This window comes from Natrix helvetica, assembly GCF_964273705.1.
Source record: "Natrix helvetica genome assembly, chromosome: 2".
Lineage (NCBI taxonomy): Eukaryota > Metazoa > Chordata > Lepidosauria > Squamata > Natricidae > Natrix > Natrix helvetica.
The window spans coordinates 96,902,750-96,922,512 of record NC_138552.1 but is presented as its reverse complement, the minus strand read 5'-3'; the positions used below and the strand labels follow the sequence as shown (position 1 = coordinate 96,922,512).

At 38.0% G+C, this 19,763-nt stretch overlaps 1 protein-coding gene and 1 long non-coding RNA gene across 20 annotated transcripts in view; one reads left to right on the top strand and one right to left on the bottom strand.

Annotated features, from left to right (window-relative positions):
• ZNF462 (zinc finger protein 462) overlaps positions 1-19,763 on the top strand; it is a 163,782-nt gene that overhangs the window by 52,658 nt on the left and 91,361 nt on the right. For 12 of the 19 annotated variants that reach the window (XM_081940199.1, XM_081940196.1, XM_081940194.1 and 9 more), the window contains exons 1-2: positions 16,404-16,687; positions 18,777-19,026. In XM_081940199.1, the coding sequence (XP_081796325.1) occupies positions 18,810-19,026 (217 nt within the window). In that variant the 5' untranslated portion in view covers positions 16,404-16,687; positions 18,777-18,809. The other 7 variants (XM_081940203.1, XM_081940207.1, XM_081940205.1 and 4 more) reach the window with 6 other exon arrangements.
• Positions 16,099-17,255, bottom strand: LOC309385609. The gene is made up of 2 exons (XR_014174264.1): positions 17,122-17,255; positions 16,099-16,411 (listed from the first exon to the last, which is right to left on the bottom strand). It is a non-coding gene; the product is annotated as an uncharacterized lncRNA (long non-coding RNA).

Here is a 19,763-nt window from a genome sequence, read left to right as displayed (position 1 = left end):
GTGTCCCTATTTCCATAGATGGTCTTTAAGGTCACATCATGTTCTTTGACGGGGAGTTATAGAATCAAAGAGTGTTCCACCTCGTCTAGTTGTATATTACGTTTTTGTGTCCTTTGTTTTCTACCGTGTTTCCCCGAAAATACGACAGGGTCTTATATTTTTTTGACCCACGAAATATGGCCTTGGGCTCATTAAAGGGCAGGGCTTATTATTTTTGGGTTGCCGGGTGGCTGCTCCCTTGCGACTAGGTTCCCGAAGAGCCGGGCACAGCCTCAGGGTCGAATGGCTATGTTGCGCTGTCACAGCAGCAACACAGCAGCCATGAGGTGACCAAGCTCGCGAGTAGCCGCCCGGCAACCCCCCTTTCCAGCCGGGTACAGCGCCGCTGACTGACCTAGCAGTACCCGGAAGGCACCAAGCAACGCGAGCTCCTGTTCGCCGCCCTCTGCTCCTGCGGCTCGGTGCCTTCGGAATGCCCCTAGGTGAGTGAATGGGGCTCTGCATGGATGGAGAGGGGGGTTGCGCAGCGGCTTTTCCTCTCCCCACTCGCGCGAAGGGCATCTCTGCTGCTGGCGCTGCCTGCCATTTGGGGTTTTTTTTCAAAGCACGGAGGATGGATGCTGCTCTGGGAGTACGCTCTATGGTTGTATGATCAAGATTGTGAAAGTTAGAGGTACACAGCTACTAGAATGATTCCCAATCCAATAAAGGAGAATATTTGTAGCTCAGGATTAAAATAAGAGGTCTTTGATTTGTTTTAAACCACTAGTGTCAAGCTCAATTTCATTGAGGGCCGCATCAGGGCTGTGGTTGACCTCGGGGGGTGGGGGATAGGCAGGCATGGCCGATTGGGTGGGTGTGGCCAGTTTGGTGCTACTACCCAAACTGCTGGCATGTTTCCTCTTTGCATTGGGTAGACCGGGCCAAAGCCACGCTGGCCCGATGTTTCCTCTTCACACTGGGTAGACCGGGCCGAAGAGACGCAGGCTGGCCTCTTACATTTTTCAGGACAGCCCTGTGGGCCGGATCCAATCACATCGCGCCTGGAAGCGGCCCATGAGCCTTGAGTTTCATGCCGCTGTTTTAAACTTACGGAAGTAAATGCCGGTTTCCAGAAAAAGCATAGTAAATTGTGTTCATGGGACTGCGGGGCACTACAAACAGATGTAAATGCAAGCCAGTTGCTGAATGGCCAAAATGTGGCCACATGACCACGGTGAGGAACACACCCATCGAAACTCTAAATCTGAATCACAGCCTGGGGAAGGTCTATCATAACTTCAAAAGGTCACTGAGTGACGGGTCATAAATTGAGGATTACCTGTGCAGTATCTATTAGAAACTGCTATAAGAATTTTATTTGAGGCTGTAGGTAATAATGTATTCTGGGGGTGGGGTGGAATAATCTCTTTAGGCAGCTGTTACATTTTTCTTTTAAATTCATAACTTGAAAAAGTAATCGCAAATATAAGAATAAATATGTAGAATACTTCGGGGCACCACAATAGGTATTGCTTAATCCGGTGGTTCTCAAAACTTTGTAACACTTCCTAAAACCATAAATGAATTTATGTGAATACCCATTAGTAAAACTAATGTTAGTTGGTTGAATAACTAACTGATTAATAACTAATAATGATGTTATTAGGTTTAAGTTTGCGCAAGAAATAAAAATGGCATTAGTATTATGACTCTATATTTTATAGGACTTTACAAACTTTACAGTATGATGCAGTACCTCCTTGCTATGGATTTATATTGTAAACCAACCCACAGTGTGCAAAAGCTCAGTCATCTAAACACATCCCCTGCTTTTCTATCATGTCACTCAAAATTGGCTTCTTGAGTTCCCAGCAATTTCTCATTTCAGAACTTGTCTGATTAAATTTCAATTTTTAAAAGTCTGTTTAATTAGATATTGACAAATCTTCAAACAATATACTTTCTTTGTGAAACCTGCAGAAGACCAAGTCATCTTGGCTTTTCATTATTTAGCTAAGGTTATGGCATTATGCTTATGGAAGCACAGACATTTTGGAAATCTGCATATCATACTTGAATGTCAAATGTTAGACACCATGTAGTTTATAAATGGACTAGTCTGTTTTTAGCTATATTTTATTAGCTGATGAAAACTTTTGCCTCTGTAAAGTTTCAGGAACCTTTAATGCAGAGACTGATTACTGGTGAGCGGGAACTCTAAGGTAGCTAAATGTAATTAAATCATGTATCTCGGATAAAATTTACATTCTTTTTACTTTTTTGTCTGCTTTTCTTGGCATGGAACCCAGTTTGTTTCCCCAGTTAGATCTATTCCTGAATTTCAATTTTTAATTAATCTTTAAAGGATAAGATGGCAATAACCAATTACTACAGATTATCCTTGGGTTAAACATGATAGTTTAAGTACCATGAGTTCAGAATAGTGGGACACCTTACAAATGCATTAATCATATTTTCCTAAATTATAAAGGAGTTTTCTTGAGCTGTTCTAGTCTAGGCAAGTTATTACTTACAACTCTGTATGATGAGCTCTTTAGAGGATTTCTTTTTATTATTAAAAAGCATCTTGCTGTATATAACTAGATTTACTACCTGATAGAATTGAAACTGTCCAGACACCAAGTTGAAATATAGGAAGAGTTATCAAATTTATTGTCTTGGTAAAAAGTCATAATAGATTCAGAAAGGATATTGAAAATTAGTTCTTAATTTACTCACTAATGCAAATACATAAAGAAATGCTTATTAGGAGTTTGGCTTATAAAATGCCCCAGTTTCTTCCTCTTTCTGTATTTTTTATATAGAGGAACTTACACTATATGCAAGTCCAACTAATAACAGAAATTATCTGGATCAGATAAATTATTCATTAAACAATTCAAATTCAATACAAAACAAAAACCAACTAACAGGAACAGCTATTGGTACAAAATAGAAAGAATGGGGTAGCAGCAATAGCACTTAGACTTATATACCCCTTTACAGTGCTTTACAGCCTTCTCTAAGCGGTTTACAGAATCAGCATATTGCCCCCAACAATCTAGGTCCTCATTTTACCCACCTTGAAAGGATGGAAGGCTAAATCAACCTTGAGCCTGGTGAGATTTGATCTGCCAAATTACCGGCAGTCAGCAGAAGTAGCCTGCAGTACTGCACTCTAACCACTGCGCCTCCGTGGCTCAGATCTCTAACGGCTAGGATAATAGTTTTAATCAGGGGATAACACACTTAAATTTTGGGAGAACTTTTTCTCCTGCTCAAGAGACAAAGTGTGAATGTCAAGAGAGCCTCCTTGAAGAAATGGAAATTTAAAGAATCTGGTAGTATCTTTTGAGACTGACAATTTAAGGCATAAGCCTATTTTTTGACATGGCCCCTGCCTTTTGGTACATCATTTGGTACATTACTGAAATTAGACTTGTCCCCAAAAGGCACTAAAAACCTGGCTTTGGCATTAAGCTAGGGCTCTGATGGCATACGTGAATCCATGTTGTGGCTCATTTGAATGTGATTCTTTTCAGCTCTTATTCTTATTTATGTTGTTTTTACTGTTCGTTTCAGTTATATGAATGACACCTAGAGTCATATGAATGAGACGAGCAGCCTGCAAATTTACTCAATGAATAAATAAAATATATAATAAATCCTCTCAAAAGATATGACCCGATTCTCTCTGAATTTTGGCCACCATTGAGTCCACATGACTCATTACACAATATCTTCTATAAATGGAGTGACACGGATTTCTTTGTGATAGTTACCCAACAGCCAAGCATTTGGAGAAAGTTAACTAAAAGCTCTGGGGAGTTATATCCCTTAGGATTAGCTGAGCTAAAAATACAATAAATTCATTATTGGTTTACCAAACATGGTTTAGTCATAGGGACTTGTGACTTTGGTATGCATTCGTTAGTCCATGCATGGGGTATGCATCTTATTGCATGTAACATGCATGGGGTATGCATATTATTGCATATAACAAACCAATTAACTCTTACAAACTTAAATGTCTTTCAATGGTGATGACAATCAAGAGGTGTGATGGATCACTTTTTATGATTAGTGTAATCATTGCAAACAGTGCATTGCTTGCTTGTCTGTCAGCAGTAAGGTGATATCTGAAGGTATTTTTCTATCGCATCTGCTATTCATGTATTTAACAAGTTTCCACTGAAAGCAGAACATTACTTATTTTCATGGATCATAGGATCCTTATGTTTGTATATTGTATCTTTGCAGGGAATACATCAAGCTGCTTCACACTTCCAATGATTGCAGCATGCCCGTGGTCATGTGATCAAAATTCAGATGCTTGGCAACTGACTCCAATTTATGATGGTTGCAGTGTCCCAGGGTCATTTGGTCACCTTTTGCAACCTTCTGACAAGCAAAGTCAATGGGGAAATCAGTTTCATTTAACAACCGTGTTGCTAATTAGCAACTACAATTTAAACAACTAACTTAGCAACTGTGTTACTAACTTAACTGTGGCAAGAAAGGTAGTAAAATGAGGCAAAACAGCTGTCTCACTTAGCAACATAAATTTTGGGCTCAATTGTGGTCATAAGTTGAGGACTTTCTGCAATTCTGGGGAAAGGACGAGGTTTTTATTTTCCACTAGATATGTCTCTGGTTAGTAAGAATTCATTTAATTCTCTGTCTCTCTCTCTCTGTAGACATGTATATAGTGGATTGTTTTAATCATCAGTTGTAGGGTCAAATACTTGCGTCTTGATATTGAATTGTTTGTTCTGGAGAGCACACCTGTGCCTGCCAAGGATAAACTTCTCTATTATAAACCAATTGAGTTAATATCAAAGATGGGCTCTGCACTTTTCTGTTCACGGTTAGCCTCGCTCACTATGTTGGTAGTTCACTTCAAAGGAGCAACAAGAAGAACTGTGGCAGGCAGTTGTAGTCATTCCAATTTATCATAGTTCTCACCGACCCCATGCCGGACCACACAGATTGTAAATAGCTATGTTTAAAGTGTCTCACAAAAGTCCTACTTTGCATAAAAATACTTTTTCCTCCTGATCTTAGCTAAGGCTCTCCAAATATAAGGAGCGTGGTTTTTATTCCTGTTATTTTCTCTTCCTTCCTGCGCTGTGTAAAACATTAGCCTTTAATACAATGATGGCAGGCTGGTTGTGGTTGTTATTGTCTAAAATTCATGTTTATGATGCTCAGTGGGTACACATCCCAGCACTATGCATTGAGGCCTCAATATCTTCAAGCTGAGATGGCCTTGAACCAGGAGAACTAGTCCAAGATAGTATTTCACAATGGGTACCCTGCAAGTTTGCTGGTTCCCGCTCCTGTCAGTGAAAGCTAGTTACAAGCCATAGAGCATCACCTTGGCCATAGCTTGTCTAAATTATAACAGGGATTAGACTGTAACCTTGTTTTCCCTAAATGGCCCTGTTGGTAGGTTGTCTCAGGAGCTTTGAAATTATTCCCTACCTGCATGTGATTAAGACACCATGATTTGGGAAGTCTGCTAAATACATACGGCTGTCATCTGAACAAAGAATTTTCTTCAGCAGCTTTGGTTTATTTCTTCAAAGAGGAAAAAAACTGAGCCAGATGTAGTCTTTCTATTTTCTTCCCCAAAGATATTAATTCAGAAATAATTAGGAGTAGAAAAGAACACACAGCAAAGGCAGCTGAAGCTGCATATACTGCTTGGCATATTTGCTGGCTATGAAGCAGAAACGAAGAGCACTGAACAGGAAAAGTGTAAGGGATGCATATTTTATGGCAGATAAAAAATTAAAACATAGGAACATGATAATTGGCTTTCTGCATATTCATGTTATACATATGCAGTTCTCATGGCAGAATATATTTAGGAACGTTCTGGAGTGTTAAATCATCAAAGTATAAAAATATTTTTTTAAATAAAAATTCAAATAATGTTCTTGAAAACCATAATTAAATTTACTCAATTTTTATTATCACAGCTGTATCACAGAAAAGCAGACCTAGAACAATTGTTAACAAATGTTTTTTTTTTGGGGGGGGGGAGACAGGAAAATCTGTCTTCTTAGATTTCTGAAAGGCAGAGAGAGTTTGAAAAGACAAAAACCATCAGAGTCACTTCGTTATGAGAATCCAACAGAAAACACTTTTTCCCCCAGGAAATTCACATACAAATGAAAATGATCTATTAAGCATTTTAAATATATAATTACTTAATATATAATTAGGCTTGATAGAATGTTTGAGCAGCTCTACTTTTCATGATACTGAAAAATATCCTATCATTTAGAAAATGAAAACGTTGACCATTTGTAACCTGCTACCTATCATATCATGGATATTTTTTTTTATGGATGAGGGTCTTTTGTTTGTTCATTGTCTCTCCTTGTTATTTAGTGATGTGCATCCCCCCTTTTTTTCTCTTCTTCTTCGTCTTCTTGAGCTGCCTATATCTTTCTTCCTTTCATTGTATCCTGGCTACAGAATGTATAAACAAGCAGATTACTGACAGACAAAGAATTGCCATGATTGGGTCTCTGCCAGGTTGCAGCCTTCGTGTTTAATTTTTGCTAGGTTTCAATTTCTGAATGTCTGCTAGTGAGGGCAGAGGGGACTTCAAATAGTTCCAGTTCTCATGGCCATTGGTGAGCCACACTGGGAATTGTAATTAAGCAACATAAGGAGGCCGGTAGGTTCCTCCTCCTGAGACAATTTCTATTCCAGTTAATTTGGTTTACCCTTCCTGCCTTCGTTGTGCTCTTATTTTGTTATTGTTGTCAGTGTTGTAAGGATGAGAAAACGTTACTGAAGGATCCTATGTCCAGACCAAAGCTTCTGTCTGCTAAGTCCTTTCAAAGCCTTCTAAAGTAGATGTTTTCATTCAAGTTTTTAACCTTTTGCTGGGAGAGATTTTGCTTCTTTTTGCAATATGTACCTAACCTTGAAATAATCTGTTTTAAACTCGTTGTATTTCCAACATTAACCCTTATTTTCTTTTTGCTGTCCAGCTTGGTGATTTCCACGTTGTTGTTTTTTTAAGTCACATCAAAGGCCAGAGAAACTTTTCTTGGAAAGGCAGGCTTATATCTTGGGAGCTAGAGGAAAGTCCTGCCATGCTCTGTTAATTTACCTGCATGTCAAATTGGGGGTTCTCATTTATTTGCTCTCAGTAGGCTTCCATGCTAGTTTAGTGGGCCACCAAGATTGTACAATTGCAACCTATCTTTATGGGGTAATACACGTAAAGCAATTATGCATTTTTAGGAATACCTGATGAGAGTTACTGTGCATTCATCCTATAATCTTACAAAGCATTACAATTTCCAGAAAGCCAACTGTGTGATGGAATTTTAAAAAACTCATTCCATTGGTGCAAAAGAAATTTAGGGATTATCATATTCCAGGGATCAGAACAATCTAAAACCTAAATCAAAGTGTACTTTCTCTTCCTTGTGTACCATGTTTAATGCACTGGGCTTTCCCTACTGAATTTTGGAACAAAAAATCAATACATATTGCTCTTTTCTTATATATCAGCACATATCTACTCTTTCATCTTTAGGGCAATGTTTCCAGAGTCAAAGTAGAAGCTTGTTCCCAGAATTCATTGCAGGAGAGTTGGAGTCCTACAAATTGGGATTAGCAGTAACTGTGGGTAGATGGGATGAGTCCTAGGCCCAATAATTCATGTTCTTGGACGAGTGCAAGGAAAGCAAGTTGGAATATGATAACTGAAATACAACTGCTTAGAGCAGTTGCATCAAGTTGGTCCTTTAGGAAATTAAGTCTGATAAATCAAATTCACAACCGCCTCAGCAAAGCAAGGAAAAATTGATCAAGATACTTTGCTCTCTGCAGAGCAAAGTAGGTAAGATCTCTTATAATTATCCTCCTTGATAAATTTGCTTATGAATTCAAGGAAAAAGCTATTCACAGGCAGCATTAATTATTTTTTATTAATGCAATATTATTTATTCTCCTTTTCTGACTGCAAATGCTTTAGTAATGTTGTTTATCCTAATTTGTTTTGTAAGGTACTCCTTTTGCATTTGTCTGTGGTTTATCTGCCTATCTAGGATCAAATTGCCATCACATTAATGAAAATATTTAATTCATATCATATAATGAAGATATTCTGGATTTTCTTCATATTTAAACATACTGAGTTAGCTGTTATCATAATTGAGAGGAGACATATGAATGCAAAATAAAAGCCTGAAATCTGTTTTGACCAAGGCCCTAAATTGCTCCAGTAACTCAAAGCAGAAATGGAGTGGGGGGGGGGGAATGCACTCCTTTCAGCGTTGACTGAGTTAATTACCTTAATATAAGCGCATGAACAATGGCCTGCTGGATCAGACCTCAGGGCAGCTAGTGCAGAAGTCTGTTCTCACAGTGGCCAATCAAGGGCACAAGAAGCCCACTAGTCAACCAGCAGGTGATCTTCGGTGGCTGTCCCACTGCCATCAGGGCTAATAGCCAACAACAAAGAGTTGCCCTAAAGAACATCATCACTAAACCCTTCATCCTACAGCCTGCAACAGGAGACACTGTAGGAATTGGGGGCATTCCAATAATAGGCCATGAGGCCTCCTAGGCCTAACTGAGCCTAATTGTGTGTCCTTCTATGACTGTTGCTTGCTTCTGACTCATGTAACGTGGGGCTGTGCGTAGATTGCATTACAATTGAATTATCTCAAACTTTGGCCTTCATGTGTGGCACACTGCCAAAAAGGTTAGCCAGCACTCCCTCCCCCCCCCCATAAACTTGCTGATAATAAATTCTGTTCCTTAATATTCTCAGACTGAATTCAGTTTAAGCATTTTACATAGTTTCTTTTTTTAAAAAAACAGCACAGATCTTAACACTGAACCAGATTCACTGGTGTTTCTTCCAGCATTTTATGAAATCAAGGAAGGAATTTCATAATTCTTAGATAATAGATTTTATTCACTTAGGAAACAGCAGGTATTGCTTCTTATTTGTAGCAGGTTTCAAGTTCAGCTGAATTGGAATTCTGTTCCTCTTCTGCACTTTATTGTCTTGGCCCAGCTCCAGCAGCATGTAAAAACAGAATAAACTGACCTCATCAAGTTTGTGTCTTTACAGAACTGATTTTGGTCAGGAAAAATGGAAACTGAAAGTCCATAACTTTCAAAAGTTCAGACCTGTTAATTAGCCTGGACAGAATAAGTTTTATGAGATGAAAGACAGAGTATATTGGTAGCTCTACATGAATAATTGATTCGTTTTCATATAAGCGGCTAGTATAAGTTTGTGTTAATCATGATGAGACTTAATTATAGCTACTTTTAATTGGTAAAAATTTACAGTTTTATTGATGTGAAAAATTAAACTATAATTCAGACCTTTTTAAAAAAAAAACTTCCATTTTTAATTTAAAAAAATCAAATAATTGATTATTATGAATGAAAAAGGTAAAGTTTTGGAGCCAGGTAGAAATACTAATGCAGTTAATACAACCCATAATAAAAATGTGTGCATTTGTCTGTCATATTCATATGTCTGTCTGCCTGTCTGTGTGTGTGCGTGTGTTACATTTTTGCTGATAAATAAATGAAGGGAGACTTTATTTAATAGCAAAAATGTAACACAAAATGATTTTTTGTGTAAGCGACTGCCTGGAAGACTCCTAGAGTGGAACTGAAAGGCAAAAGGGAAGCAGTATGCTCCCTCCCATATTTGGGCACAGCAGGTGCTTTGACAAAAGAAAAAACACTTTATATACATATACACATACATCCTACGACATTACATTCAAGTACAAAATATGAAACCAGAGGAAACACCCAAACAAAGGGATGTCCATATGACAAAGATTAAGAAATACAGCCTAGGCACAGCACAGGTCTTTGCATATCTCCTCTGAAGCAGATTTGTGTTGAAATTTGTATTAATAAAATAAAGCAATGAAGATTCCTCCCTTACTCCTGAACTTTTACACAACAGCTGTTGGGATCAAGTTGGCGTTTCATACTGGAATGCAGTATGGTGTCCAGATTTATCAAACTAATTTTCACCCTAATATCTTGATTTTCAAGGGAAGCATCACATTCTGTTATATTTTCCTCATCTGAAAAATGAACAGTATAATAAATCAAGATAGTCACTGAACTTGAAGTAGTATTGTCCCTGTAGAGATCTGAAACCTGATTTCATCCCAGTTGTTTTAGTGTTCACCATTTATCCCACTGCAGCCACAAGTCTAATTTCCTTGCAACGGACTGGTTAAGTAGTGTTTTCTATGCCATACATATCAGTCTTGCCTAAATTAGCATCATCCGGATGTATTGGATTAGACTTCAATTCACTCTTGGCATTATAACTATGGAAATCTTATAACTGGAGTGCAACAGGCTTGGGGAACAGTGCTCTACACCAGTGGTTCTCAACCCGTGGTCCATGGATTCCTGGGTGGCCCACAATATCAAAAGGGGTCTTCAAAGGTTTGAAGAAATGTTATGATTTGAATCTTGAATTAGGTCTTAGGAGTCCATGGCCACAAAAAGTATTTAAAGGAAGTCCGTGGTGAAAAAAATGTTGAGAACTACTGCTCTACACCATAGTGTTATAACAACACTATATAAGGCATGCTGTAGAAATTAATTGTTGAATCAATCACAATCACAAATTTTGTGATTTGTAAGGAGGTTTCAACTCTTCAAATAACATCTGGAGAATAGAATTCTCCCCCTCCCACAGCAAAAGGCAAAAGTAAATCTGTATAAAATACCACTAACTGACAAACCAGAAGTTTTTAATGAACATTTTGAACATAATCAGTTTTTATGATTGTTTCCAATGTCTTATTTTATTGGTGTCTAGAGGAGAGCCCCCTATCTTATATATCCATTAAGTTAAGATTTTGAGATCTTACTTTGTCAAGCACTCTCCCTCTTAATATTATCTGATCTGTATCCTCCTTTCCTGCTTTTTAACAGATACAGATTAAAACATTTATTTTAATTTCACTCTTTGGTCTGTAAAATGGTATTAAGCTACATTTCATACCTTTTTAAAAACAGTTCATTTTTAAATCAAAATTATTGATTTTAATATAGTTTGATAATTGAAAAGCTGTGGAACAAGATTTTAAAAATAATGCAATTAATAGAGCCCAATACAAAATGTTTGAATGATTAAATGATGAAATCAAGATGCCAAGCCACTAGGCATGAATGATTCTACATATTTTTTAGTTTTTGACATTCTTTATTGCTCTTTAAAAATGCTAATTGATTTTATTAACATTTTTGTGCTTCTTTTTAATTATATTGGCTTCTCTGGAAAGAGATTTATTTTGGAAAAGCAAAATAAGAAAGAAATACATTCCTTTGGAAAACAGAAATCCTGAGAATCCTTTTCTCACTGTGGATTTGTACATCTTAATACATCTTGTGAAGTATTAGAATAAAGCATATTCACTTCTTGTCTTCCCAGCATGTTTATAATCATGTATCTTTAACCATATATACCTGCATGAATAGATTTCCACTTGCATATTATCTATTTCCTTGTCAAGCAACACAAACAAAATTCACACCCATGTTATATCCAAACCAGCACTTATTGCACACATTATATTATATAATTATGGAGCTTAATTCCAACAAGGACTTCAATGTTTATTTGCTTCTGTTTGTATGGTTGATGGCCTTCAGTAAAGATCTCCCAACCTTTCATGCAAATCTTAAATTTTGTTCTGTTGAAAAGTCTACTTTTCTGTCCACCACTACCACTTAAAGTTGTTTTCTGAATGGAGGTATTGGAATTTTCCTTTAAGAGCCGAACCATTTGTCAAGTTGACCAGAGGAGAACATCTCTTAATGTTGGAGTAGTACCCTGATTTTGTAACAGTGTTTGTAGAGGTCTGCTGAGGACTCTCAAACCAATGTTGAGTGAGTTTGTATGTATAGATACAAAAACTTTTTAAAGTCTTTTTTTTTAATAACTAGATATTCAAGTATGATCTTCTTTATATATACCTTAGGAAATTTCAACCCTCTTCCATGAAACCACAAATAGCAGCTTGGTACGGGTAGTTGCTCCAGTATTCATAAGCTCTTTTTAACTAGCTATCAATCTACTTCCTGCCTTAAACCTATCAGAGGCAGTTGGCCTCCACATATTAAGGTTTCTCTTGGGCTCAAGGTCACTGCACTAAGTCTGGTTGCTTTTCTATCTATATAGTCACATCCTGTCACCCATTTCCTCTCTGTTCCTCTCAGCACTACTACAAAGGGCTATTTTCCATTACTTTCATAAAGTCATCAGACTAAATATTTCTTCTAAATATTTCATGCCCAGAAAAACTTAATATGAGTCTATAATGAGAAGGTACAATTAACATTTAGTATGGCTATCATTTGTTGGTTTTGTGCAATTTAAACTGAGATAGGTTTCTATCAGTTCTTTACTTGTGAAGCATTCTAGAATTGCACACACATGAACAATCACGGTTAACACTAACCATTAACCATTGTTTCCCATTGTGATGTTCTTCAATTGAACTTTGGAATTTTGGATTGGAGAAGATTTGCAAATGATTTTGAGCAAATTTTGTTGCTGCCTATGCATAGAACCAGAACATAGTTGAAACCAGATAGCAGGAGGAAATTCCTTACTAAAAAGGGAGCTGCCCATTGCAAATCTAGTTTCTGATTGGCCAGTTTTCAGGAGATAGTGCTGTGTTTGCACTAGATCTAATATGGATGATACAGAGATGACAGTTCACAATATTTTTCAAATTGTCAACATAATTTGTCCTAAAGACATTGTATGTAATATACTTAACTGGCAATCTAAGGTAGCAATAGGAGGCTTTGCATTAGGACTGCTAGTGTTTCCTGATTTAAAATCAAAAATTCTGTAACAGGGAAATTGTAATAGAAAAGAAAAGAAAGAATGTACTCGGTATGATGTTGCTTTTGGTATTTCAGGTTCTATTTCTTGAAGGTTTTGTAAGATTTATAATTAGTTGGCTGTTGAATCACATTGCTGTTTCAATGCTTATTTTGGGTAGAGTAATGTCTCTCCAGCATAGGGCGGGGGTGGGGGGAGATGAGAGCAATGCAGTGGCCTTCTGGATTCTATTAAGAGATGTTTGCTCAAATGTATGGAGAATGCAAAACTTCTGTACAATTTCATCTTTGGAGGATTCATAACAGTTTTTCTCTCACCAAGGATCCTTCCTTCCTTCCTTCCTTCCTTCCTTCCTTCCTTCCTTCCTTCCTTCCTTCCTTCCTTCCTTCCTTCCTTCCTTCCTTCCTTCCTTCCTTCCTTATCTTCCTACATGGAACTTGCGATATTTCTTGAGATGGATATTAGAAAAATGACCAGCATATTTTTATTTAAATAAACTGTAATTATTCCCCAATCAATTCTAGTGCCTGTGTGTGTGTGTGTGTTTTGTCATGTTAAGTAAGAAGACCTGTGTTTGAAGGTTGAAAGATTTCACATACTGAGTAATTTTAAACAATGGCTTGGATACATAGAAGTCTATCAGGCTTAGGACACTACATCTTTTTACTCTTTCTTTCCCTCTTTGAAATCTCGAATTTTTTACATCACGTTACAATATTCAAATGTTATATTTTAAAAACAGAAAAAAACTTTCTAAACTTGGAAGCAATTTTATTATTCTTTAATCTAAAATGCAAATATAATGGAATTAGAATTTTAGAAAAACACTGTTTAAGTATTTATCTGAATGTGTGGGGAGACCTAAATTATTTTTGTGTTTGCTGAATTATAGGTATAGCTTTCTGTATGATCAGGAATTGAAAGAAATAGGAGTTCTGAGTTGCCTTGATAGGTCTACTTACATTGGAACAAATACGGTTTCCTTTCCAGATTTCCCACTTGACTGATAATGGAACTGAGCCCTGTACCCTACCCCAGTCTTCACAACCTTGACAACTTTAAGCTACATGAACTTCAACTCCCTGAATTCTCTACCCAGTCATTGGGGAATTATGGGAATTGAAGTCCACATGTCTTAAAGTTTCTAAGATTGAAAAACACTGCTCTAGACTTTGAGCTCTCCACATTAAGTGAACATCTAAATGGGATTAGAAAGTATGTGGTACATTAATGCTCTCATACATGGTTGCTTCAGTGCCATGTAAAGCTCTTTGCAAACCTCTTTAATGTCTCTTCAATACTTAATCCCTCCAAAATGTTACATAATGCTAATTATTAGAATGATTGCATTAAGACAGGGATATCAAACTCGCGCTGTCATGTGATATGTCGGGACCTTTCCCCCTTCGTTAAACCTGCCGTGGGTGGGGGCAGCACGTGATGCATCCGGCCCATGGGCCGCGAGTTTGATGCTCCTGCATTAGGAATAAGCAAGTAGTTGTTTATTAAATAAGAGTGTTAGGGATGTAATCCTAGGCTTGTCTTGGCAATGTATATAAACTATGATTACTTTACTGTTACTTTAAATGCTTAAGAGATATAATTGGTTTGTTACCTCAAGCAGCCATAAGAGGGAGCCAGAATGGCTGTTAGCTCTCTGTTTTGTAGACATTTTGAGGTATTGTGGTTTGCTACTGTTTAGCTATACTTTGTGTGTTAGACTGACTATTTTGATAACTGAATTACCGAACTGTGTATGACTTGGACTGTTAACCGGACTCTGAATACTTCTATATTTCTACATAGTAAACTACTATATTTTTATACTATTCAGTGTCTCTGTATGCTGGCTTGTGCGTGTTATTCCATATCACTCTCATTACGCTTCTCTGCATACTCGCTCTTCTAACGGGGATCTTAATTACTTAACAAAGAGTAATTGAAAAATCAGGGCATAAGACAACCATGGTGGCCCCAGTGTTTATTGGCACATTGGATGCCATACCAAAAATTCTTGGGTAGCACTTTCCATCTGTCAATTGCAGGAGGCCAGAATGCTTGGATCTGCATATAAACTACACTGATAATATTAGAACATCCTAGGTTCCTGGAAAGAGTTTGATGCATGTGAAGTTGAACACCAGTTAAGGAACTGGTAGCTGTAACTTCACCTTGTTGTGAACAAATAACAATGATGCTATTTTTAAGTTGGCATAAATTTTCTTTTGGATGCCAAATTTTTAACAAATTTTTGTTTGGCAGCCAGGTTTTGAATAACTTTCTTAGTCTTTAGGGTTTCTTTATTATTTTGTTACTGTATAATCCATCGATAATCATATGGACAGTATGCCACTGCTGCCTTTGTCATTATGGACAAACATGCCAATATTGTTTCCATATATCTTCTCTTTCATGTGCATCTTGACAGCATATTAACATCAGCCGTGAAAAGCTCCATTCTTTGGCTGATAGATGGTTCTCCCTGCTCTCTTATCTTCCCTAGACAAAGAAAAATACAGACACTCTATTTTGACCACTGAAACCACGTAAGGCCTTTGGAGGAAGCTCATCTCTACCTTCAAATGTTCTAGACGTAATAAATAAATAAACAAAATAAATAATAAGGAAATGGTTTCTTCAGATTTTGGTGAAAACATGAAACTGAAGACCGCCCAGATGTAACTGACCATAAAGTTATTAAAGTCAGAGGCACTGTCTTGAAAGTTAAGAGAATATATGTTAAATAAATGCATGCACATAGTCCTCTAGCATGGTTGGATTTTTTGGGGGGGGTGGGCGGCGGCGAGAAAGACCTCCTTTAAAACAAACAAAAGCTGAGCCAGCAACATCTTGCTATGAGAATCCGGATGTCAGGTGTGTTTTTTCTTCAGCGCAGAGCTTTCTGCTCAGTTCAGCCAGATCTGTCCTGGGACAGTTGCCCTTGTTAATAGTTGACAATTGCATTATCCTGCGTTCTTGTTTTGCTACAGAACAAGTGGAGTGTTTGGTCTGAGTGATTTACTCATGGGCAAGCCAGAGTTAATAACCTTTAGAAGAAGCTTCAAGAAAATGCAACCATGTGGTACTGACAGCTCTCACTTGCTTTTTTTAACCTTGTAGGGAGATGTTTCATTTGTTATTCCCCCCCCCCCTCCTCTCTTCTTCCTTATGATTCCTAAGCTGATGTGAGAACTTTCTAAACAAGGAGGAACACAGCAGAGAAAGTCCTGTTTCTTTCTTCCCCTTTTCTTTCTTTCTTTCTTTCTTTCTTTCTTTTTTTGGGGGGGTTCCTTTCAGTCCTTAAAGGAAGACTCCATCCGGTATGTAAAGGAAGAGATTCCCCGCCTGTTTTTTTTCCCCTTTTCCCTTGGTTTCCACACACAATGGAGCTTTCAAGAGAACCTCTCTCCAAAGGAATAGCCCCAGCCTTTGTGTTGAAGGGTGTGCCTATTGGCAAGGCTTGCTAAGCAGACAGCTTGGCTGGTGATTAACAAAGGTCATTAGACTTTGGAATCTGGCAGGCAGAGTCAGATGGTATGTCTTCTGTGGATAGAAGAATGACTCCCATGAGGTTAAAGTGCATACTGTGGAAGGCTTTCCCCCTCCCTCTTCTTCTTTTCTTTCTCCTGGTTCTCCGTCTGCTTCCCTTTCTTCTATCCACCCTGTCTTAAAATAATAACAATAGTAATAATAATAACAACCTGGTTGTGTTACTGCTTCTTGCTTTGCTTTGGACCGGGAGGCCACCTGGCCAGATCTTTTTTGCTTAAGCAAAGACTGTTGCTGATGGATCATTGAGGGTTGGAAGAACCTTCAGAGGTATTTTGACCATGGCTTTGTTCAAGGAGAGGAGGAAAAAAAGCTGGTTGGGTTGCAACCTTGAAGTCTTGGGCATCTGTTCTTTCCCCTTCAAGGGGGGAAAAAAATCTGGTTTCTAACCCTGGCCTTGGAAAGCAAAGGAGAAGATGGAGAATATTGTGTGGTGGAGATGAGGCTGAGATAAGTGAAGCCATGTTGCGTGCAGGCTGGAAGCTCTCAGCCTATCTCTCCCTTACTTAATACATGGCTTGTCTGAGCTAAAATGGCTGCTCTGTCTGTCTCTCTCTCTCTCCCCCTCTACCTCTCTCTCTCCCTCCTAAAGCTCAGAGGATAGGGCAGCTTAGTGAGTCTTAAAGCGTCAGTGACGCAGGAGCTCATATCTCTTGAAAGTGTGATAAACACATTCAGAGAGAGCTGTGGCTTGTTTGACTTACCGGTAGATGAAAAGACTATGCTGGGGGGGTGGGGAGTTTAAGAAGATGGACAGTGAGAAGATCCGTTCCATTATTTCCTCTCCTGCTTTTTCCTCTGGAGCATTCTGAATTCAAGAAGAGTTGTCTGCTGCACCATGGCAAAAGGGGTTGGGGGAGGGAGGAGGGAAAGAGAGATTGTTTTCAGGTCTAATGGACTGTGCAAAAGGAGACTTATGGGGTGGGGCCTCTGTGTTCACTGCTGTAATTTGATCCAGAGCAGATAGCAACCTCTTCCACACACAGTCTGGTCTGGTGCTTGCACATAAAAGATTTTGAGTCTCCTGATTGTTGTTAACATTGTTAGCTGAAAAGAAGGCAGGGCCAGCATTCAGCCTTTCAGGGCAAAGAGGAAGGTGATGTGGGGCACCAAGAGATTGCCGTGGGTGTGCATTTTCTGCTGATTAGGTCCACATTTTTAAAACCATGCCATCGAGAGGAATTTTCTTCTGATGCAGGATCCTGGTAGTGTTGCTTTTTCTTTGTAATACGGGTGGCAGACTGGTCGCCTTTGAGCATTTGATAAACATCACCTCATGTTACATGACAATGAGAAGATGGGATTTTTTTCAAAGCTCATTTGAGCTGCTGTTCCATCTCTTGGTCTGGTGGAGCTCCTAGACTAAATATGACCTGAATTGTGTGAGGAGACTTTAAAATAAGCAGCTCATTAAGGTAATAGCTGCTGGATTAGTCAAAGCTAGCATACAGTTAGTGTATGAAAATAAGTAGGTATCTTATCCTACTCTGCTACATATTTTCAACCTATTCAGTGATAATTTCTCAGAAGAATGGAAACTATAGGTCTGAAATACCGGGAGAAATGTTATATATATAGATATAACATTATATATATATAATCTTGCTAAAGTTCCTTTTCTATTATTGAAGGAGGTTTAGATGATGTTAGGCTATCATTTTCTTTTAACTTGCAGGCTTAGAATTTCACAATTTTGGCCCTATACATTTGGAAAGCTCTAGAGTTGAGAGGGGTTACATAAAACAACATTCAGTAATAGCTGGTAATATCAAACGTATAGTAAATTGGAAAGGGGGAAGTACTTTAAAGACTTTTTGGTTAAAAGTTTGGACTCACCATGGGAGAGGAGGTGGCTGTACCAACTTAAAACTCAACATCAGTTGAACTTAAACAAGTTGCAGATGTCAGCCTTAAGAAGGTTAAAATTGGATAAGGTATAATATGTGTGCCACGTAAGCTTGGAGGAAGCTTGGGATTAAATGTCTTAAGTAAATAATCTGCTTGACTTTCTAAAACTTTTTCAACAATAGTTCCCATGCATTTTATTGTTGATGGCTTTCCAATAGATGCTTCCTTGTTCTTTGGAACTGGATTGAATGAACAGGTAAAGTGAGAGTAGAAAGGGCAATTAGGCAAGACTTCTGCATAAAGTAACAATGAGTCACATATTTGAATGTATCAAAAGTACATTAGGTTCCAGATTTCTGTAAAAAAAAAATTGTTACTGTTCTGGTATGCTGTACTTCTTGTGCTTGGAGAATATTTCTTCTCCCATATTTGCTCAGTACTGAATCTGCTGCTGTAACAGTTTGGTGAACTGTTCTTATAGGCAATATGTTTCTTCTCCATCTTTTTTCAGGTTTTCCTAATGTAAAGCTTAGCAACAAAGATCATGGAGGTGCTGCAGTGTGACGGCTGTGATTTTCGAGCGCCTTCCTATGAAGATCTTAAAGCTCACATCCAGGATGTTCATACTGCATTTCTGCAGCCCACGGATGTTGCTGAAGAAACTCCTAGCCCATCGAGATTCGGTTCCATGAACAGTGACCCGGCTGAGGTGGAGTATTCTTTGGTAAAAGATGAATTTGCAGTGGCAGATGGGATGGCAGGTAACTTTCTATTTGGAACGTCATTCTGAGAAGTTATCCCATTGCAGCATTCTCACATTACCATCCTAATTGCCATATCCGAATCTTATGACAGATAAAAATAACCAGGAATTGCTTTGCAGGACAACTAACACCTGGGTTATTCATATTCAACAGGAAGCAACCATACCCTATGGCTAAGAATGTAGATTCCAAGAAGTATTCATCAAGGAATCTGTTATATGTTCATTATGGTTTGGTTGAAAAAGGGGGAAAATAGCCACATATGGTGGATTGATCCCTCCAGGGCTGCTAAGTTTTTGTTCAGACTTTTTTTTTCTTTTGTTACATTCAGAATTTACAACACAATATCTAGAAAGCCATTTGTACGTGAAACTCATAGTATGCATGCATTTCAAGATAAATATTTTATGGAACAACTTTAATAGTTTATCTAGTTGCTAGCAGTCTTTTGTTGCTAACAAGAGTTGGGAAGTTAGTGTTTGTGTGCGTATGGTGCGTATGCCTGAATTGCACTGGAATTTTATCCTTATTAAGTAGTAATTGGGGGTGGGGGGATGGTTAAATTATTTAGAAATAATATATATATGAATTCAGCACTCTATAACTAACATTAAAAATGTGTATCTATGTGTGTATTTACATTTCAATTTCAATTGTGCTTTTATTACTATCTCTCCCTGGAAGTCAGTTGTAAAGAATAAGGTCGTGGTTTTTTTTTAAATTTTGTTTTGGGG